The following is a 25,390-nucleotide window of genomic DNA, read 5'->3' on the forward strand; positions in this document are numbered from 1 at the left end:
GGCTGTGCGAGGTGGCTCATGCCTGTAATCCCAGCACTGTGGGAGGCCAAGGCAGGCAGATCACTTGAGGTCAAGAGTTCAAGACCAGCCTGGCCAACATGGTGAAACCCTGTCTCTACTAAAAATACAAAAGTTAGTCGGAGCTGGGCACAGTGGCTCAGGCCGGGTGCAGTGGCTCATGCCTGTAATCCCATCATTTTGGGAGGCCGAGGCAGGTGGATTGCTTGAGGTCAGGAGTTCGACCCATCTCTACTAAAAATACAAAAAAATTAGCCAGGCATGGTGGTGGCCGCCTGCCTGAGGCAGGAGAACTGCTTGAACCTGGGAGGTGGAGTTTGCAGTGAGCCGAGATTGTGCCACTGCACTCCAGCCTGGATGACAGAGCGAGACTCCGTCTTAAAAAAAAACAGCCAGGCGCGGTGGCACATGCCTGTAATCCCAGCTACTTGGCAGGCTGAGGCAGGAGAATTGCTTGAATCTGGGAGGTTGCAGTAAGCCAAGATCGCGCCACTGCACTCCAGCCTGGGGGACAGAGTGAAACTGTCTCAAAAATAAAATAAAATAAAAAATAAAGATAAAACATTTATGGTCATTAGAAATCGACAAATGGACAACACATTAAAAATGAGAGAGAGGGCCGGGCGCGGTGGCTCACACTTGTAATCCCAGCACTTTGGGAGGCTGAGGCAGGTGGATTACCCAAGGTCAGGAGTTCGAGACCAGCCTGGCCAACATGGTGAAACCCCGTCTCTACTAAAAATACAAAAATCAGCCGGGCATGGTGGCACACCCCCGTAATCCCAGCTACTCAGGAGGCTGAGGCAGAATTGCTTGAGCCCAGGAGGCAGAGGTTGCAGTGAGCCGAGATCATGCTACTGCACTCCAGCCTAGCTGACAGAGCGAGACTCTGTTTCCAAAAAAAAAAAAAAAAAAGAGAGAGAGAGGACCTTACTAAACTATTTACAGCTAGCACTTAAAATCAAAGGTGGAGTAAAGTCAAGCTAGGACTTTACTGCACTGAATAAATGATTAAAGTGTTCTTTTACCCCAGGCAGGGTAGCTCATGCCTGTAATCCCAGCAATTTGGGAGGCCAAGTTGGGTGGATTGCTTGAGCCCAGGAGTTCAAGATCAGCCTGAACAACATAGCAAAACCCCATCTCTGTACAAAAAATACAAGCATTAGCTGGGCGTGGTGGCATGCACCTGTAGTCCTAGGTACTGGGGAGGCTGAGATGGGAGGATCACTCGAGCCTGGGAGGCAGAGGTTGCAGTGAGCCAAGATTGTGCCACTGCACTCCAGCCTGGGTGACAGAGCAAGATCCTGTCTCAAAAAAAAAAAAAAAAAAAGTAATTTCTTGATTCTGAAGTGATAAAATCTTCAAATAGCTGACCAGGTATTAACCATTTCCTTACCTCTCAGCAAATGCCCTGATCTCCCACAATTCCAGTTCTTCTTCTGCTACCCAGGTTTCAATAATAACAGGGCCAGTTTGCTTGGGCGTTTCTGGTCTCTTTGGCCGCAGTGCACTTGATCGAAGGCCTTTCCTCTGAGGTGTAGGTGTTTCTTTGGAAAGGAAATCAGAATATTTTAAGCAATATTGCTTCTAAAATTAAAGTACTTCTGGCATCTTCTATCATGAAAAAGTGGTTGGCAAACTTATTCTTAAATAGCCAGATGGTCTCTGCTGCAGCTACTCAGCTGTGCCTTTGTATCATGAAAGCAGCCAAAGACAATACGTAAGTGAGTAAATGTGGCTGTGTTCCAATCAAATTTCATTTATAAAAGCAGGGTAGGCCAAGGCTCATGGGCTATGGTTTGCTGACCCCCAAAATACAAGGCTTATGAGCCTTTCTACAACCTGTTTCTTCTACCTGGAGCACTATTCCAAGCCTCCACTGCTCATCTGACTAATGTCAATTCATCCTCCAGACCCCAACATGAATTCAACTTCCTACAAAAGCCTAGCATGTTCTTCTCACACCTGGGTGTACAATATGTGTTTCCCTATCACCGCACAGAGAAGGGGGATTTGAGAGTTACCAATATAAAGGGGAGATGTGAAACCTAAGAATAGATAAAATCTCCTCATAAAAAGATTTAAAAAATAAAAAGTAGGGAGGGACAAGCATTGAACCTTCCCATATATTCAATCACAAGGAAGCAGCAGAAGGAAACAGAAATGAAAGCAGGACCTGAATTGTACAAAGGGATACAAGCCAAAGAGAAGTGATTTTAGGGGACTGCAGTGGTTTGCATCAAAGGCTGTGGGGTCAAGGAGACTGAAGGCCTGCCAGGTACATCTCCCATCTGTGTCTCTGCCCATCAACAGAGCTGTTTCTGTGCCAGGACGACCTTGTGATTTTGTTTTTTTTTTTGGAGACAGAGTCTTGCTCTGTTGCCCAGGCTGGAGTACAGTGGTGTGATCTCGGCTCACTGCAACACCCCCATCCTGGGTTTACCAATTCTCGTGCCTCAGCCTCCCGAGTAGCTGGGACTACAGGTGTGTAATACCATGTCCCGCTAATTTCTGTATTTTTAGAAGAGACAGGGTTTCAAAATGTTGGCCAGGCTGGTCTTGAACTCCTGACCTCAAATGACCCACCCGCCTTGGCCTCCCAAAGCGCTGCAATTACAGGCGTGAGCCACCGCACCTGGCCGCTTTTTTTTAGTAAGCTAAAATTTATCATCTGCTAGGAACAAGTATTACTTCATTGGTACTCTTTTCAAAAAGGTTATTCTCCAAGAAGAACTCCCAAGTTAATTTAATCAAGTTTCAAAAATTAATTGTATACATTTGGGGAGAACTAACTTTTATAAAAACACTATGTTTCTATCTAAGGACATTATCTTTTTATTTATTTATTTATTTATTTACTTGGAAATGGAGTCTCACTCTGTTGCCCATGCTAGAATGCAGTGGCACAATCTTGGCTCACTGCAACTTCTGCCCCCTGGGTATAAGTGATTCTCCCGCCTCACCCTCCCAAGTAGCTGGGACTACACGTGTGTACCACCACACCTGGCTAATTTTTTGTATTTTTAGTAGAGATGGGGTTTTGCTATGTTGGCCAGGCTGGTCTCAAACTCCTTATCTCAAGTGATCTGCCCGCCTCGGCCTCCCAAAGTGCTGGGACTACAGGCTTGAGCCACATGCCTGGCCTGTATTTCTTTTCTCTCTCTCTCTTTTTTTTTTTGACACGGATTCTCAATCTGTTACCCTGACTGGAGTGCAGTGGTGCAATCTGAGCTCACTGCAACCTCCACTTCCCAGGCTCAAGCAATTCTCGGGCCTCAGCCTCCTGAGTAGCTGGGATTACAGGCATGCACATTACCAATATTTTTGTAATTTTTGTATGTTTTGTAGGGATAGGGTTTCACTACATTGTCTAGGCTGGGCTCGAACTCCTGGACTCAAGTAATCCACCTGTCTTGGCCTCCCAATGTCCTGGAATTACAGGTGTGAGCCACTGTACCTGGCCTTTTATATATTTCTTACTAGGTTTTTTCCTAAATATTTTTATTGTTTATATAAAATAAAATGGAATTTATATATTTTCAATCTGGATACTACAATGAACTCCTATTAGTGCTAATCCTTTTAATTCTCATGAATTTTCTAAGTAGACATTCATAATTATCTATAAATTAGTGTTAATCTTCTTTTCCAATATTACTCTCTTAGCTTACTGCAACACATATAACACTGATATTATAATACTATAAGCTTTACTTTGCTTCCTTGAGATTAGGGGCCAAATATCATTCTTCTATGTATTTGCCACCCAGTGCCTATTGTATTGGTGCTCTATAAACATTTTTTGAGTGACTCTTTATGCCTCTTGGATTATCTCTACCTTGAGCACTGAAGTATTTCACAGTAGTTTTAATCCTTAAGAAACCTTTATTGACCCACTTACATATCAGACTCGGTACTAGCTGCCATGACTTCAACAAACCAGACAGACGAGATGGCTGCTCTCCAGGAGCTGCTGGTCTGGGGTCAATCAATGTCTCACATCTTAATTACAAGAGGTATTATTATAGCCCTTTGCTGTGCTTAGAACAAGGCTTATAGGCATCGATGTGTGTCTACCAGAATCTTGATATGTTTATTACTTTAATATCATTATCAAAATTTGGTAGTTGTAAAATATGTCTTTTTTAAAAGGTGAACAGAGAAGAAAAAATTATGTCAAATTTCAATTCATAAAATACATGGTTAACAGGTTAATCATGAAAGAATAGAATTCTATTTCTTACCTTTTGGTGTTTCTGGAACTCCAATGGGACAAATGATTTTCCTGATACAATATTCAGATCGAATGCCGTAAGGACCAACATCTCTCCTCTTAATTATTTCTGTTGTTGTGATTTCAGTTTCAGATGTTTCTATGGTGATTTAATTCAATAGTATTAATAACCAACTGAAATACTCAGAGACTAAAAAGGTACATCTGGTGCTTTCAAAAAGAAACACACGTGGAATAAACTTTTGGAAACACCTGACTTAATTAACAGGATCACTAACATCTAGCAGGATCACGGCTAGACTGCAACAATACTGAGCTTCTTCCTCACTGCAAATTCCTAAACGAAACAAAATGCTGCTGGGTATAGCTGAGCTCCTGGTGGCAATACTCAATCAAAATAATAAAAAGCCTAGGACAGAAGCAGCAAGCACAGGCCTCCAGAAGTCTTAGTTTAAATTTTTAATTAAACAATAATAAATATCTTTTAAAAAATGTAGACTGGTTCACACATAAGTGACTCACTTTATAATCTGAACCTCCCCTTCTGGCCCCTGGGATTTTATAGCATGTGCCAAACTTCAACAAAGCTGTATGTGAAAAAAAAATTTTTTTTAAGAGACAGGGTTTTGCTCTGTTATCCAGACTGGAAGACATTAGTGGACCACAGTCACTGCAACCTTGAACTCCTGGCTCAAGCAATCCTCCTGGCCCCAGCCTCCCAAGTGGCAGGGACTACAAACACAAGGCCTAGTTGATTTTTTTCTTTTTAAATTAGAGTTTTGAAGAGACAAGGTCTCATTATGTTGTCCAGGCTGGTCACAAACTCCTGGCCTCAAGTGATCCTCCTGCCTTGGCCTCCCAAAGTGCTAGGATTACAGGTGAGAGCCACCACACACGGCCAAAACTGTATTTTTAAAAAACAAGCATTATATTTTATTATTTTTATTATTATCATTATTATTATTTTGAGACAGAGTCTCACTCTGTCGCACTGGCTGGAGTGCAGTGGCACAATCTCAGCTCACTGTAAGCTCCGCCTCCCGGGTTCACACCATTCTCCTGCCTCAGCCTCCCGAGTAGCTGGGACTACAGGAGCCCACCACCACGCCCAGGTAATTTTTTGTATTTTTATTAGAGACGGGGTTTCACCATGTTAGCCAGGATGGTCAGGATCTCCTGACCTCGTGATCCACCTGCCTCAGCCTCCCAAAGTGCTGGGATTACAGGCATGAGCGCCCGCGCCTGGCCTGTGATTTTAGCTTTTAAACTTAAATTAGAAAATAACTCCCCTCCCCCTTACCTGTCCGTGTAGTCCCTCCTCCTGGAGGAGCCTTGGCCGCCATGTCATCCCATCTCAAACTTGCCCACAGTAACCGTAACATCAGGCTCACTCCAGCTAAGGACTTTACTGTCTGAAGTCTATACCTGAAAGGAAAACCAAAGAAATCCATATATATCTATATGTATATACACACACATACACATTCATATTCACTCTACTAAACTGAAGGGCTGTGTTTCTTGTCCTCATTAGGACTCCAGTATTTATAATATGGTTTTGTAAGACTTTGGTATTATATGTCCTTTAAAAGAAAAACGTCTTTGTTCATAGGCATAACACGCACCTAACATTTTTTTTAAAAAGGGGCTATATTCATTTTAAATGCCATATAAGTTTATAAAATGAGAATGTTTCATTGTAAGGTTGATAAGGCAAAAATTCATGAAGACTATAAAGTTAACCTAATTCCAAAATATCTGTTAGGAAAATTTTGGGGACCAAATATAGAGAAATAGATAATTGTTATTAAATGTGATAAAGGAGTTTTGAAGGAAAAATCCTAACTTTTGCAAAAACAAGAAACCTGAAAATGTTTAAATTTTCTAAAAGAATAAAACGAGGTCAGATGCGGTGGCTCACGCCTGTAATCCCAGCACTGTGGGAGGCCGAGGTGGGCAGATCACCTGAGGTCAGGAGTTCGACACCAGCCTGACCAATATGGCAAAACCCCATCTCTATTAAAAATACAAAACTTAGGGCCGGGCATGGTGGCTCATGCCTGTAATCCCAGCACTTTGAGAGGCCGAGGTGGGTGGATCACAAGGTCAGGAGATCGAGACCACGGTGAAACCCCATCTCCACTAAAAATACAAAAAATTAGACAGGCACAGTGGCGGGTGCCTGTAGTCCCAGCTACTCGGGAGCCTGAGGCAGAAGAATGGCGTGAACCTGGGAGGTGTAGCTTTCAGTGAGCCAAGATCCAGCCATTGCATTCCAGCCTGGGCGACAGAGCGAGACTCCGTCTCAAAAACAAAACAAAACAAAAAATACAAAACTTAGTTGGGCATGGTGGTGCATGCCTGTAATCCGAGCTACTTGGGAGGCTAAGGCAGGAGAATCAATTGAACCCAGGAGGCAGAGGCTGCAGTGAGCCAAGATCATGCCATTGCACTCTAGCCTGGGCGAGAAGAGTGAAACTCCGTCTCTTAATTAATTAATTAATTAATTAATTTAATTAAACCAAAAACATCTTACAAATCTAGTAAGACCTTTCCAAACGGACAAAAACATTCTGCATCCAAATGGTGGTTATTCAAAACATGAACAACTGGATGATGAATAAAGTTAATACTAATAAAACTTTAACAGCATTAGTGTAGTTTTCAAATTCTACAATGAATAGTAAAATATTAGAAAAAGGACAATATCAGCTGGGCGCAGTGGCTCACACCTGTAATCCCAGCACTTTGGGAGGCCAAGGTGGGGGGATCACGAGGTCAGGAGTTTGAGACCAGCCTGGCCAACATAGTGAAACCCCATCTCTACTAAAACTAAGCTGGGTATGGTGGCGGGCGCCTGTAATCCCAGCTAGTTGGGAGGCTGAGGCAGGAGAATAGCTCGAACCCGGAGGGCAGAGGTTGCAGTGAGCCGAGATCGCTCCACTGCACTCCACCTCGGGCGGCAGTGTGAGACTCTATCTCAAAAAAAAAAAAGGAAAAGGACAATACCATATTAGTTACTTATCAACAGACAAATCTCTCTGTGTTCATGTTTGTTTCTAAACATTGTGTGTGGAGGTACTAAACGTTTTACACATTCTTAAAAAATACTAAAAACGTATTTCAAAATAAATTTACTTAACGGCATTAAATATCACGTCCTAAAATGGAATTCACTATATATCTTTGCGTAACTGAATACTTTGTTGACATTTTCACTCTACTTAAATGAACTTAATGGTTGATTATGGTGTAGACAAAGGCTATAAAATAAAAATCATTTCCTCCTCTAACAGAGGTGGAAGGTAAATCTCAAACAACTCTGTATGTAAAAGGCAATGCTTTCTTTTTTTTTTTTTTTTTTTTTTTTTTTGAGACAGAGTATTGCTCTGTCACCCAGGCTGGAGTGCAGTGGAGCGATCTTGGCTCACTGAAACCTTCGCCTCCCAGGTTCAAGCAATTCTTCTGCCTCAGCCTCCCGAGTAGCTGGGATTACAGGCGCCTGCCCAAACATCCATCTAATTTTTGTATATTATTATTATTATTATTTTGAGATGGAGTTTTGCTCTTGTCGCCCAGGCTGGAGTGCAATGGTGCGATCTCGGCTCACTGCAACCTCCGCCTCCCGGGTTCAAGTGATTCTCCTGCCTCAGTCTCCTGAGTAGCTGGGATTACAGGCGCCTGCCACCACACCCGGCTCATTTTTGTGTATTTAGTAAAGACGGGGTTTCACCACGTTGGCCAGGCTGGTCTCGAACTCCTGACCTCAGGTGATCCACCTGCCTCGGCCTCCCAAAGTGCTGGGATTACAGGAGGCGTGAGCCACCATGCCCACCTGAAAGACAATGCTTCCTATTGACAGCATTCAGTTGGAAAAATGAACACTGTGAAAGAGAAAGCTCTAGCCAAAAAGTTGCTGCAGCTTCTTAACTTCCCATATCCACTTGTGACACCATTACTTTCTCCACTGTGTTATCGCACTATGAATCCTCTGACCTGGACAGAGCAGGTCAAGGGGAAATTAGAGGGGAAATGTTAACTAGTGCAGGGATGTCCCAAGAGGGGGAAAGTGTCTGTCACTTTCAGATCATACCCTATAGTAATTCCTAGAGATCTTTAGTGTCATAGGAGAAAGCAAATAAATATTTATTTGCAAGGAAAAGTTCGTTCTCATTCTCTGTGGTCAAACAATGACTTTAAAGTATCCTTATTTTAAAATGGAAATAACACCAGGGAGTAACACACCACATGCATGGTAAGTCTGCTCATTCAAGCATTCATTCAAAAAATACTTGAGCATCTTCTATGTGTTGGACTATGTGAAAGGAGCTGGGGACACAGAGGTAAACTAGAATCTGTCTGTGTTCTCAAGGAGCTGTAAGAGAGGAAAGGACAAGGGAGGGACATCTGAGTTGGCTCGGGAATGAGGATCAGAGCTTTGCTGGAGTCTCAAAGGACAAGTTAAGAGTATGGGGGTTGCTGATCAAAGGCAAGGGGCACACATATGCTAAAGAGAACAGTGTGCAGGAGTACACATATCTTCCCAGAAACCACATCCAGTGTTTTATGACTGGAGGGAAGGGGTGTAGAGGTACAGAAAGAGATGAAGGTGGCATGAGAGAAAAAGGCAGAAGCCAGAATGCGCTGTACCAAAATAAAAGATTAAAGAAGAGCATTAAAGGGTATGTATATTAAGTCCTCTGAGATTTATCCAGTACTGGATGGGTTGTAAAGGGAAGTACTTTCCATGAATGTGATCTACAGGTGACAAATGCTTTCCCCGCTCCTTGCTGCAGTAGTTACCAAGTCCCTTAGCTCAGTCAGACTATCCACAGGACAGAGGGGCATTTTAGGAGAATCTTTCTGGCAGCACTGTGGAGGACAACTATCAGTTCAACGTGAAAATGAAGCACAGAACCAGGGCCTGGGAGGATGGGCATAAGGGAATGGATGGTGTGGAGGGAAAAAGAGGCCCTATTGAGTGTATGAGACAAGTTTTCCAATATTGCTCAGCCTTAACATTAATAACAAAGATCATACATGCATCTTTGGCATTCTTAACTCCTAACCATCAGATGTATTCTATTCTAGTGTTAGTATAAAAATGCATTTCACGTGCATGGCTTTTTATAGCAATATGCTTTTAAAAAATGCATTCTAAAGTCATGATCAATTTACATATTTACCCATGCCTCCATTAGACAGAAAGGATTATGCTTCTCTCAAATATGTTTTGGCAAATTAAGACGTTAGCATACATTTGAAGGCTGTATCAGTTTAAAATGAATAATGTTTAATGGAAGGTATTTCCTCCCATTAAAAAATGTGAAATCAAGTAATATAAACTTTACCATAGTGCATACTAAGACATGAAATTCAGCTCCAGAAATTCAGCTGTGCAGAACAGGGCCCCGAGCAACACTTGATTGGGACCAATGCCTAACTCTCCTGGAGAGTTCAGAGAAGAGCGCTTCCCAGTTGAGCCTACCCTCCATTTTAGAATACAAAGAGCAGAAAGGTCGGCCTCCACAACTGCCAGGTCACTTTAATTAAAGTATTTGTACATAGTAACTTTTCCAGTGGGAAAGAAGTTACCTGCAGGACAGTCAAGGATACATTTTGGGACCGCTCTCAATGAAGAAAGCAGAAAAGTGCAGAGTAATCCTATAAATCCATGAATTGTAATGAAGAGTTCCTTGATTCCCTGCAGGATTCTGCAAATCCTTCATTGCAGGCCCTGCAGAGAAATTGTACTTTTCAGCTGTCTCTATTGAATGTGTAATGGAGTGATGATATTTTATTTCAAATCAAAAGATGAGTTATAAAAAACTTGGTCAAACAAACTATGACTGGTTGTATTAATAAATGAATTCCTTTATAGAGAGTACTTACTTTTTTTTCTAGCTGATTGTAATTTATATAAAGGAAACCAAAAAAGTGTGATTTTTAAAGAAATTGGAAAAATATTAAAAGACACACAAAAACGAAGCCTAAGGGGAAATGAAAATGGCTCAGTAACTCGCTGAAATAATTTGAGGGTCCTAGCAAAATCTAACTGCAACTATGACTGATTCTGATTTCTAAAGATGTTCCCAGAACTCTCATGTTTTCAATGTTTATGTTCCATCCTTCTCAATTACAGGGGTGAAAAGATAAAGACAAGGACATGAAAAAGGAGAAAGCAAGGACACATAAGTGAAATGTGATATAGCAAATAAAGTACTAGACTGGGATTTAGGAAAACCGGGCACTATTCCTGTGTCTCTGTAGCCACAGGCAAATTACTGTACATTTACAAAAGATAAGAATTTCTAAGATGCCTTCCCAACATAAAACTACATGATTTTACAACTACCAACACTATCTATTTAGGACGCATCCCCTAAACCTAAAGTGCCCAGAAAATTTTAAATTAGGACTATTTCTGGGTTTAAAAAAATTTCTAAGGAATCTTAGAGACTACCTATTCATACATAAATAACAGAGAACTCCAAAACAAATGTTTATCATGCAACTAAGCTACATTAGGAAGATTTTCACATTATGATAAGCTTTATGAAATTTACAGGTGTGTTTATGTCTTTTTATGAATTACCTAATAAAAATAAAATACAAACATTCCAGAAAGTTGGTGATTATCTTGTTCCCAGAGCAGTAACTCAGAAAATCAGACCACAAAAGCAATCACATCTGACATGTTCCTTTTGTCTTATGAAAGTTAAAACTAAATTTCATTTTTAAAATAGTCCCTTAAATTTTAAGACTTTAAACATTTTTCCCTACAAAAACTTTAGTACATACCAGTTGGCCAATTTTGAAGCTTTCTGTATCCTGTTTCCATTACTACCTTTGGCCATTAATATGTTTCCTGTCTTATCTCTATTATCTCATTTTTAAAAAATGAGATATTCTTGTGAGATAATTCTTTTTAAAATTTTCTCCCTCCCCCAAATACATTTTAAAGTACATACCTCCAAGTGATGCCAAAGGTCGGTCTAGGAGAAGGATATGGCCATATATCCAAAGCAGGTTTTGCATTGTAATTAAAATAAGGGACCTCTCGGATTCCTCCTTTTCGGGCCAACTTTTTTAAGTCATCATTAGGCAAAACAAAAATGCTCTTCTTGCTGCTCTTGGTAACAAATTTTCTATAGGATGGCAGAGCTGTACCTGAACGAGTCTTCTTTGGTCTTGAAAATTTCATCAGTTTCACTTTGTCTCGTGTGGAATACTCTTTGCTCACAGTCATAGATGTAACCAGTGTGCCTCCCGTGGTGGTCAGGGAGTCTGTCACTGTCGTGGTGACCACGGTTTTGCTCTGCTCTTTTACAGAGATGATGTCCACACTGCTGCCTGTGGAGGGTGTGGAAAGCTTGGTCACCGTTGTAGTGGTGGTTGTGACAGTGGATTTTGCACAATTTTCTGTGGAAGAAACCACAGTTTGCTTATCGCCTTTTTCTACCTTGATCACAGTTTTTGATTCTGTGGCCACTGTGGAGGTCATCGTGGTGACTTCTGTGATGACGGTTTTTCTTTTAGATTCTCCATTGACATTTTCATTTTTGTTGATGGGCAGACCATTTTCATCAATAAAGTCATTACTGAGATTAGATTCCTCTCCAGAAGTAATAGGTGATGAAGTAACTTTCTTAACTTCTGAGGTTTCTATTTCCATATCTTCTACCTGATTAATTGAATTGCTTTCTGGACAAGATGCTGAAGGTGTGGTCGTCTGTGTACTGTCAGACTCTTTGGTTGATGGCAGGGTCTCAAGGCTATCTCGGTAGTTACCTTCAGCATCTGAAGAACTCAGCAAATGCGATTTTGTTTCGGAGCTGTTTCTTTCATTAAAATCTTCCATGATGACATCACCATTAATGAATGGCCTTATAGCAGATTCTTTAACAGTCAATGATTTAATATCATTCTCAGGGATTATTTTATTTATATTATTAACCTTTGGTTCAACATTACCACTTACTACTTTACTCTCAGAAATTTCTTTCAAGCATTCACCTTTCAAATATATTTTGGGTTTATTATCTTTTCCATTTATTTGAAATGTACCTGTTCTCTGTCCTTTCTTTTCAGACTCTCGATTTTCATTATTCTTTTTGTCAGTGGTATTTTTTAGCTTTATTTGATCACTACATTTATTAACTGGTCTCTCCTCTAATTTCTTCTGCTGACTTGGTTTTTTACCATTTGCTTCAGTTACCTTAACCGGCAGCCTGTCCTCACAGTTTCCAGTGGACTTATCAGAAACCAATTCACACTTTAATGGCTCCAAGCCTTCAATATCTTGTTCTTGAGTTCTGAACTGTTCAGAAATACTTTCATTGCTATTCTGAACAATCATATCTTCTTCACTGCTATCCTGAATAGACACGGTATCAGAACTATTTTCCAAAGTGCTATTAGATTCAGAGTCACATCCCAGTTTTCCTTCAAAGTCCATTGCTTTTGACAGAGGTGTGGCATCTCTGTCATTGGTACTTTTAGGCACTGATGAATGTAAAGCACTCTTGGAAGAAGAAACAATGGTGTCACTTTCCTCCTGTATGAGCGGTTTTTTGTTCTTACAGATCAAAGTACCAATATCATCTGCACTGGCTAGTTTAGAGTCATCAATGAAAAAATCATTTCCTTTTGTTTTACTCTTACTGGGTTCCTGGCCTCTACTGGCAGGGTCAGAGACTTTTTCTTCTATGTCATTTTCAATGGAATTTTGTTTCGGACATTTTGTTTCTGGGCTCCGAATGGAGACATCATCTAACACTCGATCTTTTGGATAAAGTTTGTTTGTGGTATGACTAGGATCACTCATTCTAAGAACTGAGGAATCACTTTCTGAACATCCCTGAATCAAGTCCTCAGGTTGATCATTATTTGCATTCGGGCTCTGTTCTTGTCTCATCGAGTCACTCTGACACCCTTCTTTTGCTTTTGTTATTACTGGTGATTCAGAGAGATTTTTTGAAGAATTTGTAGAAGTCTTTCCTATACCCTTAATTCCACCCTCCAACTTGATTTTTTCAAGTCGCTGTTTTTCTTCCAGTGTAAACTGTTTAATTCTCCTTTCAAGAAGTCCATCTAGTTTGGATGATTTTGTTTTCTTTTTGTAACTAGTCCTTAGATGAAAACCCTCACTAACATTGACCACATCTACTTGAGAACTCTCCTGACAATTTACATGTGATTCTGTTTTCATGTCATCGTCTACTTCCATTGGTTCTTCCTTGCAGGGTTTATCACTGTCAGAATCTAAGAGCTCCTTCACATCTGTGAAACAAAGACATTTATATAAATGTAATTTTTACTCTGAAAGGAGGAATTTATAATTTTTTTTTTTTTTTTTTGAGATGGAGTCTCACTCTGTTGCCCAGGCTGGAGTGCAGTGGCATGATCTCAGTTCACTGCAACCTCCGCCTCCTGGGTTCAAGCAATTCTCATGCTTCAGCCTCCCAAGTAGCTGGGATTATAGGCATGTGCCACCATGCCTGGCTAATTTTTGAATTTTCAGTAGAGACAGGGTTTCGCAATGTTGGCCAGGCTGGTCTTGAACTCCTGACCTCAGGTGATCCGCCCACCTCAGCTCCCAAAGTGCTGAGATTACAGGCATGAGCCACCACGCCCAGCCAAAAATATTTTTTTTAAAGTATCTCTAGCCACATGCATTATCTAGCTTATCTAGTTTTTTTTTAAAAAACGACTTGTTACAAAAGACAATGTAGTTCCTCAAAAGGTTAAACAGAGTTACCATATGATCCAGTAATTCCATTCCTAGGTATATCGCCAAGAGAAGTGAAAACGCATGGCCACAAAAAACTTCTGCATGAATGTTCATAGCAGCATTATTCATAATAGCCAAAAGAGGAAACAGCCCAATGTCCATCAACTGATGAATGGATAACAAAATGTGGCATATCCATACAGAGTATTATTCAGAAACAAAAAGAAAGTACTGATAAATGCTACAACATGGATGAACCTTAAAACCATGCTAAGTGGATGAAGCCAGCCACAAAGGACCACATATTGTCTGATTCCATTTCTATGGACTGTCCAAAATAGGCAAATCCAGAGAGACAGAAAGTAGACCACTAAGCTGGTGGCACTTTCGGGAGGGGTTGGGAAGTAACTGCTAATGGGTATGAATGAGGCTTCTTTTCAAGGTTATGAAAATGTTTTAAGATTGATGTAATAATGGTTGAACTTTGTGAATATACTAAAAGCCACTGAATTTACACTTTAATTGGGTGAATTGTATGGGATATCAATTATGTTTTGATAAAGCTATTATCAAGAAAACACAACGCAGTACCTTTCCTGTGGTGGGACCCTGATCCAGTGCATTCTTATCACCCCCAGGCTGCCCTCCACAGCTGACTCTCCTTACCTTGGTCCTTCTTCTCAGTAATCTTTGAGATATCCATTTCATTTTGGTCTGCTCCTTTTGCAGCATCTGAACCTTTTACCTCATCTTTTTCAGAATCAGGCTCTATTTTTATTTTTTTTGGACTTCGTGAACATTTTCTTTTATCTGACTCATCCATATTTTCATCCATATTATTTTTGGCTAAAAAGAACCATGTATACGATAATTTACGTTATTTCCAGAGTATTAGCACTTTAATATGTCAAGTTTAGTGAAAATAAACAAGTAATTTCCAGCAAGTTATGTTTCATTTTTTCATTTAAAAAAAAAAAAGGACAAAGGTCTTATTGAGTATAAGGTACCATATAATCCTATATGCCTGGCTGACATAAAACATAGAAGGAATGCCTGAACTTCAGACATTTCAGAAAACTTTGTGAACATTTTTGGTGAAATATGATTTAGGAAATTTGTTTTAAAACACTGCAGGATAAAAAAAAAAGGGGGGGGGGGACCTGGTGCGGTGGCTCATGCCACTGCACTCCAGCCTGGGTGACAGAGTGAGGCTCTGTGTCCAAAAAAAAAAACAACAACAAAAAAACTGTGATTCAGTAACATAGTCAGCTACAAGATAAACATTAATACTACAGGCTGGTGCGGTGGCTCATGCCTGTAATCCCAGCACTTTGAGGGGCCGAGGTGGGTGCATCACCTGAGGTCAGGAGCTTGAGACCAGCCTGGCTAACATGGTGAAACCCCATCTCTACTAAAAATACAAAAATTATCTGGGTGTGGTGGTGCACACCTGTGATCTCAGCTACTCAGGAGGCTGAGGCAGGAGAATTGCTTGAACCCAGGAGGCAGAGGTTGCAGTGAGCTGAGGTCACGCCACTGCACTCCAGCCTGGGCGACAGAGCGAGACTCCATGTCAAAAAAAAAAAAAAAAAAGTTGTCAGTGACAACTGAAACAAGAGTGATAAAATTTGGATGGGTGTAGTGGCTTATGCCTGTAATCCCAGCACTTTGGGATGCCAAGGTGGGCGGATCACTTGAGGACAAGGAGTTCAAGACCAGCCTAGCCAACATGGTGAAACCCCGCCTCTATTAAAAATACAAAAATTAGCCAGGCATGGTGGCGCGCAACTGTGATCCCTAATCAGGAGGCTGAGGCAGGAGAATCGCTGGAACCTGGGAGTCGGAGGTTGCAGTGAACTGAGATTGTACCACTGCACTCCAGCCTGGGTGACAGAGTGAGACTCCATCTCAAAAAAAAAAAAAAAAAAAAAAAGTGGTCAGTGACAACTGAAACAAATGTGATAAAATTTGGGTGAGTGTGGTGGCTCATGCCTGTAATCCCAGCACTTTGGGAGGCTGAGGCAGGCAGATCACTTGAGGCCAGGAGTTCAACACCAGCCCAACAAGGTGAAACCCCATCTCTACTAAAAATACAAAAATTAGCCAGTCATGGTGGTACGAGCCTGTAGTCCCAGCTACTTGGGAGACTGAAGCAGGAGAATTGCTTCAACCTGGGAGGCAGAGTTTGCAGTGAGCGGAGATGGTGCCACTGCACTCCAGCCTGGCTGACAGAGCAAGACTCTGTCACACACATAAAAAAATAAAATGAAAGAAAACTCGTGTATGAAGGATTATCACAATCTGTTTGATCATTCCAGAAAGCCCATATCAGTGGCTTCTAACATACTTTGTGTCACAGAACCCTATTAGAAATGGATAAACGCTATGATCCTCTACCAAGGAAAAATGTATATAAACTTTTGTAATCTATTTCAATGGTTCTTGGACTCCTTGAAGTTTATATAACAGAATAAAAGACTGAAAAAAAGGATCAAAGGCAATCTGTGGCCTTGTTTACTGCTTACAGTAAAAAGGTATCTCTAAGACAACCAGGGCAAGTGGAATATGGACTGAGAATCAGATGATTAATTTGTTAATTATAGTTAATTTGTTGAGTGTGATAATGACATGATGGTTATGGAAAAATGTCTACGTAGAGATACATATTGAACTTCTGGTGAAACATGATTTCTGGGATTTATTTTAAAACACTGCAGGATTAAAAAAAGTGGTCAGTGACAACTAAACAAAGAGTGATAAAATTTGGCTGGGAGCAGTGACTCACACCTGTAATCCCAGCACTTTGGGAGGCCGAGGCAGGCAGATCACTTGAAGTCAGGAGTTCGAGATCAGCCTGGCCAACGTGGCAAAACCCCGTCTCTATTAAAAACACAAAAATTAGCTCGGCGTGGTGGTGGGCACTTGTAATCCCAGCTATTTGGGAGGCTGAGGCAAGAGAATTGATTGAACCTGGGAGGTGGAGGTTGCAGTGAGCTGAGACCATGCCACTGCACTCTAGCCTGGGTGACAGAGCAAAACTCCATCTCAAAAAAAAAAAAAAAGTGATAAACTTTGATAATTGTTGAAGCTGAATGAGTTCATTATTCTCTTTGTATTTGTGTAGTTTTAAATTTCCCATAATAATTACAAAAAAAATATATCAAGCCTCCCAAAACAGAACTACCGTCTAGAGAATATTCTTGGGCCTTAAAGGCTTTTTTTTTTTTTTTTGGAGACAGGGTCTTGCTCTGTCACCCAGGCTGGAGCACAGTGGGTTCATCTCAGCTCACTGCAGCCTTGAACTCCTGGGCTCAAACGATCCTCCCTCATCAGCCTCCTGAGTAACTGGGAATACAGGTGTGTACCAATATGTCTGGCTAATTTCTGCATTTTTTGCAGAGATGGGGATTTGCCATGTTGCCCAGGCTGTTTCTTGAACTCCTGGGCTCAACTGATCCTCCCCTGCCTTGGCATCCCATCACAAGTGTGAGCCACGGCACCTGGACTTAAAGGCATTTTCCTATTCTTTACCTTCTTCTTCGCTTGAACCTAAATATCCCAAGGACCTAGCAAGGTATATCCATTTTTTATTTAAATGAATGATTTATTCCAGAAAGGTCTGGCTGAAGGGAAGAGAGTGCAAAGAAATCATAATTCTGTCGCGAGCAAGATACTGGTGTGAGAAAAAATATATAAAAAATATATCTATTTTTAATTTAAATGAATGATTTCTTCCAGAAAGGTCTGGCTGAAGAAAGGGAAGAGAGTGCAAAGAAACCGTAATCCTGTCAAGAGCAGGATAGTGGTGAGGTAAGAGAAGAATCACAGAAAAGGGCTTGGGTCCTGCCAGCGTTCTATCACTCTGTGTATATGTGGTCTTCACTATGTCACCTGGCATCCTCGTGAAATAATCGGCTCACTGAACATGAGTTTAAAAACACATGATCTTTTAAAAGAGCAGTTCATCTCTATAGAGTTTGGTGATTCTAAATACTAAAGCTCATTAGTCAGTTGTAAAAACTCAATTAATAGCTTATTTATAGGCCAGGCGCAGTGGTCACACCTGTAATCCCAGCACTTTGGGAGGCCGAGGCGGGCAGATCACAAAGTCAAGAGATTGAGACCATCCTGGCCAACATAGTGAAACCCTGTCTCTATAAAAAATACAAAAATTAGCTGGGCATGGTGGTGTGCACTTGTAGTCCCAGCTACTCGGGAGGCTGAGGCAGGAGAACTGCTTGAACCCAGGAGGCGGAGGTTGCAGTGAGCCCAGATACGCCACTGCACTCCAGCCTGGTGACAGAGCAAGAGTCCATTTCAAAAAAACAAAAACAACCCCCTCCCCCCCAAAAAAACCTCATTTATTTATTTTTTTAAATTATACTTTAGTTCTAGGGTACGTGCGCACAACGTGCAGGTTTGTGACATATGTATACATGTGCCATGTTGGTGTGCTGCACCCATTAACTCTACATTTACGTTAGGTATATCTCCTAATGCTATCCCCCAACCTCCCCCCACCCCACGACAGGCCCCGGTGTGTGATGTTCCCCATCCTGTGTCCAAATGTTCTCACTGAAAAAACCTCATTTATGTGACAGTGTTTTGGAAGCCTCTATCACTTTCTTTCTGGTTTTCTCTTACTTGCAACAATGCTAAGGTTACTAGATACATGACTCCTCAGTGAATTAGTACTGAATTAAGATTTTTTTTTTTTTTAAGAGATTGAGTCTGGTTCTGTCATCCAGGCTCGAGTGCAACAGCACAATTATAGCTCACTGCAGCCTCAAACTCCTGGCCTCAAGCAATCCTCCTGCCTCAGACCCCCAAGTAGCTGGGACCACAGCCATGTGGCACTACACCTGGCTAATTTTTAAAACGTTTTTGTAGAGATGGGGTCTTGCTATGTTGCCCAGGCTGGCCTTGAACTCCTGGCCTCAAGTGATCCTCCTGCCTCAGCCTCCCAAAGCACTGGGATTATAGGTGTAAGCCACTGTGGCTGGCCTGAATTTTTTTTCTTTTTTTGAGACAGAGTCTTGCTCTGTCACCTAGGCTGGAGTGCAGTGGTGCAATCTTGGTTCACTGCAACCTCTGCCTCCTGGGTTTAAGCCATTCTCCTGCCTCAGCCTCCTCAGTAGCTGGGATCACAGGCGTGTGCCAGCACACCCAGCAAATTTTGTATTTTTAGTAGAGACAGGGTTTCACCATTCTAGCCAGGTAGTCTAGAACTCCTGACCTCAAGTAATCCACCTGCCTCGGCCTCCCAAAGTGCTGGGATTACAGGCGTGAACCACAGCGCCTGGCTGCCTGGCCTAAATTTAAGATTTTGAAAAATGATAATCAGGCGGCTGAGGTGTCTTCTAAAAAACAAGTTCCATTCTACAATCTTACGGAAATCTGAGACATCAAATTCCTGTGAATAAAGGTAATTTTTAAAGTTTTAGGGTTTTAGTAAACTAAACTAGTAATTCTGCAGTACGAATAAAAATTTCAGAAAAATGTTTTTATCTAAAATATAGTCAATATACTACAAATTTATAAGAAATATAAAGCAGAAACGATTATGCAGGACATGTAATTTTAATTACTTACTTCCTTCTAACGACTTTCTGTAATTCACATTAGTATTGCCTGGCAATTTAGGAACAAACCTATAAACATGAGTTTTACTAATCCAGCTCCAACCACCATATCCTGTCACTCTGTACTCTTCACCTTTTTGTTTCCAAACCTGGTGTAAATGAAAACATTTTGATTAAACAATAAGAATAACAATGCTTATAAACCACATGTGGTTTTATGCATTTTTACCAAACAAGTTTCAAAGTCAGGCAAATGAAATTTACTAATCATCCCCAGGTTTTTCCAAGTGGGGACAAAAAAAATTTACTAATCAATTTAGTTTTCACTGGGAATCAAAGATTCATGAACTAATACTCCTTTTTAGCATGTAAAATATAACACAATTTTACAGTTTTATAACAATTTCAACAAATTGGCCTTGTAAGCCTCCAATATTCTAAGATAAACCGACGCTTTGTAAATTTGCCAGGAAGATGTACTTTATCCCTAACATATTAATTAAAAGACTATGTCAAAAGTAGGCCAGGAGCAGTGGCTCATGCCTGTAATTCCAGCACTTTGGGAGGCCAAGTCAGGAGGATCACCTGAGGTCAGGAGTTCAAGACTCACCTGGCTAACATGGTGAAACCCCATCTCTACTAAAAATACAAAAATTAGCCGGGCGTGGTGGTGCACGCCTATAATCCCAGCTACTTGGGAGGCTGAGGCAGGAGAATCGTTTGAACCCAGGAGGCGGAGGCTGTAGTGAGCCAAGATTGTGCCACTGCACTCCAATCTGGGCAACAGAGCGAGACTCTGTCTCAAAATAAATAAATAAATAAATAAAATACAAAGACTATGTCAAAAATAAAATAAAATTAGTAAGTATTCAAAGTTTCAGAATAAAAGTCTCAGAAATGGCTAACACTATTTTAAAGGGTTGTTGTAAAAATTACCTGATGCTTAACTGGAAATGTGTATTTTACCCATGTCGCTTGCTGCATCGTTTCTTCTTCTTCCTGTTTCTTCTCTTTTTTTTTGACTTTCTCCTTTTCTTCTCTTTCAATTGATGTCATCCGGTGTAACCTAAGAATTCATGCATAGAAAGACAATGTTAACTTGGAAAAATAAACAGAAAAGATAAAAATGCAATACTGAAAAATTAGGAAAACAAAGCAGACTTAGTTATAACCCTACAAACCAGACAACCCCAACTGACAAAACTTAGTTGTAGTTGTACAATTCCTTAACAAGAAAAGATAAAGAGTACAAAAAGGCAAAAACAAGAAATACTATCCTTTCCATGCCTCCCCATAAGAAATAATTATGATTTATTTCTAAAACATTTCATGTATATATGGTATATACCAACATTTATGTATCTCTTTACATAGTCCATTACATATTCACACATATGTACTTTTTAGTGCACACACAACCACAGTTTTTAATCAATGGATAATTACACTAGAAGATCTTTCCTTATCAAAATATACAGATTTTTTAAGGAATTAAAAAATATTCCATTGCATGGATATGCCATAATTTATTAAACCAGGTCACTGTTAAAGAATACTTTGTTTCCAGAGTTTTTTCCTTCCAAAAAACAAAGACCAAAGAATACAAAAACATTTATTTTATCAACCAGTATTTCTGATTCTCACAAGCACTGCGGATTTTACAGCACTCACAGATCTACTAACAGAAATCAGGTTTCTTACATCCGCAGAGAAAGGGGCCCATGAGGCCCCATCTTTCGAGAGAGAAAGAGAGGAAGGATGAGGAAGGTCGGCCCATATTGACCTAAATCATGAGACACAGGCATCGGCCACAACTCCTTCTCAGGCAGGAAAGGAAATCACTGCACCTACCAGTAAAGACTGTGGTGAGGCTCTACATTTAGGGGATTAGACTAGATTTTTATGAATCAGAATATTTCTCAGAGAGACACGAAGCAAAACCTACAAAGAAAGGAGCTCTTGTCTCTAAGAGCGCTAGTGGCAGAAGAACTGCTTTTATCACACCCTAACCAGATGCAGCCAATTTCTCATGCACAGCTCTGCAGAAAGAATAGAGACCTTTTGTTAACTTGGGGTAGTGATGCCGAAAAGATGTGGGAGGGGATTTCAGTCTTTTTATCTCCTTTCCCCCCACCAAAAACTCCCCATCACTCTCCCTGCTTCTTCTCTCCCTCCCAACTTTTACGAAGGCTTTGTGTCCCTGTGATTGTAGGTTCCCAGAATATAGTCTCCCCCAGGCTGACAGCTCATGCCTATTAACTGCACTCAACTGGTGTAGCAAACATTCTCCATAGGCTCTTCGCAGTCTCTCATAAGCTGATGGGAGGAGGGGAAAGGGAGCAGATCCTCACTGGGAGCTAATGTACTCAAATTCCATCCCTCTGCCAACACGCTTGGAACTAAGGAGAAGGACTAGCTCTGTAGGCACAATACGTTGGATAACCTGACAGTCTCAGGCTACAGGAGTAAGGCGGGGTGACTATGCCAGGAGGACTGTGTAGGATTTCTCATGGAGATTTTGAGGGCTTGGCTTCTATACACCTCTGAAAGGCCAGGTCCAGCATGGCAACTGGGCCATTTTCACTGAGAGAGGCCAGGAATGGAGCACTGTCTGAAGGACTTCAGCGCAGTGACACCCTAGGAGCTCAAAGCTGGGCAGGGTGCTCAGTTGTGATCTTGGTGTCCATGAGGCAAAGAGGTCCCTTTTATCACCAAATACAAAGGCTTCTCTTTGTGGAGGAAGCAAGGCCAGTTAGGCAGTCTTATGGCTAATCTCTGATGCTACCTATCCCAGAGTAGCATGCTGGTGGGTGTGCCAGTGGCAGATTTTCTTTCTACTTCTCCTTGGCCAACAAAGTCCGACCAAGAGAATGAACTGAACTTCAACTCCACTGGTGCTCAGGGTTTTGTGGTGTTTTGCTATCACAGCCATAGCTGTAACAAACAATATTTTATGTCTTTCTTGGTAAACCTGGGGAGTACCCCCCTATATCCTCCAGTGGTGGGATGGCTGGGTCCAAAAGTTCTTGCACTGAAAATGCTGACGGATATGGGGTCAAACTGCTCTTCAGAACAGTGCAGTCATAAAGCCACCCTGCGTTCCTACACCTTCACTCATGCTGAGTTAGTATTGAACTTCTAAACTGTTAGTCAAACTCAGAGGTAAAAAATACTATCCCATTGTTTTTAATTATGAGAGAAGTAATCATTTTTTATGCCTACTGGCCTTTCACATTTATTTTTCTGCAAAATGCCTATTCAAATCCTTTGTCTTGTTTGTATTAGACTATTAGTAGTTTTCATTTATAAAAGGTCTTTGTCAATCAAGAAAATTTTCCATTTGTGGTACAAATATTTTTTCCTCGGTTTGTCATCTGTCTTTTGAGTTTGATTACAATAACATTTTTCCACTCAGAATTTTAAATATATGTATCCACTTTTTTCCTCTATGGCATCTGGATTTTTTATCTGTTTAAAAAGAAAGTATCACAACAAAAACATAAATTAATTCATGCTTTCTTATTGACGTTTTCTTTTGTTTTTAGGGTTCTGGGTTTTTTGTTTTTTTTTTAACAATTCTTCATCAATCTAAATGTTTTTTGCTAAGGCAGAGATCTAAGTGATATTTTCCCAAACATGCTTTCCCTTTGTGATGTGCAATGCTACTACAGCTAAATCCCCATGCTTAGGTCTATTTTTGGATCCTGTATTTTATCTACTGATTTGTTTCTTCTGTAGAACAAATTATTGAAGCTTCAAAATGCGCTTTAATATCTAGTACCTTTTTCACTAACATCTATTTTTTCCTCTTTTGGCTATTCTTACACAATAACTTTTTTTTCTTTTCTTTTTTTTTAAAGACAGGTTGTCACTCTGTTGCCCAGGATGCAGTACAGTGGCGCAATCATAGCTCACTGCAGCCTCAAACTCCTGGGCTCAAGCAATCCTCCTCCAACTTCTGGGCTCAGTCTCCCAAGCAGCTGGCATTACAGGCAAGCAAGACCATGCCTGGCCAATTTTAATTTTTTTGTAGAGACAGAGTCTTGCTATGTTGCCCAGGATGGTCTCAAACTTCTCACTTCAGGTGATCCTCCCTCCTCAACCTCTCAAAGTGTTGGGATTACAGGCGTGAGCTACTGTGCGCAGTGTTCTTGCACATTAATTTTTCTAGATCAAATATTAGTATCGTTTTGGTCAAACCTCCCCTGCTCCAGGATGGAAAATCTTATTCCCAAAGTATCCTTCATGTCTTTAGTTAAGCTTTAAAGATTGCTTAGCTTTTTAATTAATTAATTAATTAGTTATTATTTTTGGTAGAGACAGGGTCTCCCTATGTTGCCCAGGCTGGTCTTGAACTCCTGGGCTCAAGCAATCCTCCCGCTTCACCTCCCAAAGTGCTGGGATTACAGGCATGTGCCACCACACCTGGCCTAAAGATTGCTTTACACAGGCCTTGAATATTTGTTACATTTGGCTGAACGCGGTGGCTCACGCCTGTAATCCCAGCACTTTGGGAGGCCATTGAGGGTGGATCACTTGAGGACAGGAGTTCGAGACCAGCCTGGCCAACACGACAAAACCCCATCTCTACTAAAAATACGAAAATTAGCCGGGCATTGTGGCACTTGTCTGTAATCCCAGCTACTCAGCAGGCTGAGGCAGGAGAATTGCTTGAAACCAGGAGGCGGAGGTTGCAGTGAGCCGAGATGGCGCCACTGCCCTCTAGCCTGGGCGACACAGCAAGACTCTGTCTCAAAACACACAGACACACACATGCACACACACACAATTATTCCTAGGTGTTGGAGGTTTTTGTTGTTGTTCCTGGAATCTTCTGCTTCATTAAAATTTTCAAAAATATGTAAAATGCAACCAGGTTAAGAAACAGAACTTTATCTACAACCAATACATCAGATGCTTGTGTGTCCAACTCCCTGGCAATCAATACTTTTGTGCTAAACATTCCCTTGTTTTTCCTTATACTTTTAGAACCTATGTGTGTGCATCCCAAACTATATAAAGTTTGCCTTTTGAAAACCCAGCATAGGCCGGGCGCGGTGGCTCATGCTTGTAATCCCAGCACTTTGGGAAGCCGAGGTGGGCAGATCATGAGGTTGGGAGTTGGGAGACCAGCCTGGCCAACACAATGAAACCCCATCTCTACTAAAAATACAAAAATTAGCTGGTCGTGGTGGCACACGCCTATAATACCAGCTATTCAGGAGGCTGAGGCAGGAGAATCACTCGAACCCGGGAGGTGGAGGTTGCAGTGAGCTGAGATTGCACCACTGCACTCCAGCCTGAGCGACAGAGCAAGATTCTGTCTCAAAAAAAAAAGAAAAGAAAATTCAGCATCAAGTATAAAACTACCTGCATAGAGCAGTATTGTTACTATCAAAGAAGGTTCCCACGAAAATATAAACTTGTCTCTGGGTCACAGTCTGGCTTCAGCTTTCAGGAAAGTTTACAGACCTCTTTTGGTGAAATCAGTGGGCGAGATCATGAGCAAACCCTGGAAGATACAGGGCTCACCACAATCAAGGTATCTGGAGTGACTGCAGCATAGAACAGGTCTACTACAGCCAAGCATCCAAAGCGGCTGGCTCTGTACTTCCTGCTTTTGGATCTTTTGAGGACTGTTTTCCCCCACTGACTTGGGATTTGGCCTTTGTGGGTAGGCTGTCATTTGTCTACCTGCATTATTGCTTCAGCAATTTTATAGGTGGTGTATTTTCTGTCGTTCCCCTTGTCCCTGTGGGTCTGTAATTTTACAAAAGTTTGGCCACAGTTTTGGGTGGAGTTCAGCGTGGAACAAAATTGTAT

At 41.2% G+C, this 25,390-nt stretch overlaps 1 protein-coding gene across 26 annotated transcripts in view; it reads right to left on the bottom strand.

The window, feature by feature from the left end:
* BPTF (bromodomain PHD finger transcription factor) overlaps positions 1-25,390 on the bottom strand; it is a 154,197-nt gene that overhangs the window by 58,625 nt on the left and 70,182 nt on the right. For all 26 annotated transcript variants that reach the window (XM_055387003.2, XM_031010905.3, XM_031010902.3 and 23 more), the window contains 7 exons: positions 20,504-20,633; positions 19,578-19,716; positions 14,652-14,831; positions 11,224-13,534; positions 5,553-5,677; positions 4,263-4,391; positions 1,415-1,565 (listed from right to left, as the gene is read on the bottom strand). In XM_055387003.2, the coding sequence (XP_055242978.2) occupies positions 1,415-1,565; positions 4,263-4,391; positions 5,553-5,677; positions 11,224-13,534; positions 14,652-14,831; positions 19,578-19,716; positions 20,504-20,633 (3,165 nt within the window). The remainder of the gene's footprint in view (positions 1-1,414; positions 1,566-4,262; positions 4,392-5,552; positions 5,678-11,223; positions 13,535-14,651; positions 14,832-19,577; positions 19,717-20,503; positions 20,634-25,390) is intronic.

This window comes from Gorilla gorilla, chromosome 4, assembly GCF_029281585.2.
Source record: "Gorilla gorilla gorilla isolate KB3781 chromosome 4, NHGRI_mGorGor1-v2.1_pri, whole genome shotgun sequence".
In the NCBI taxonomy this organism is placed as follows: Eukaryota; Metazoa; Chordata; class Mammalia; order Primates; family Hominidae; genus Gorilla; species Gorilla gorilla.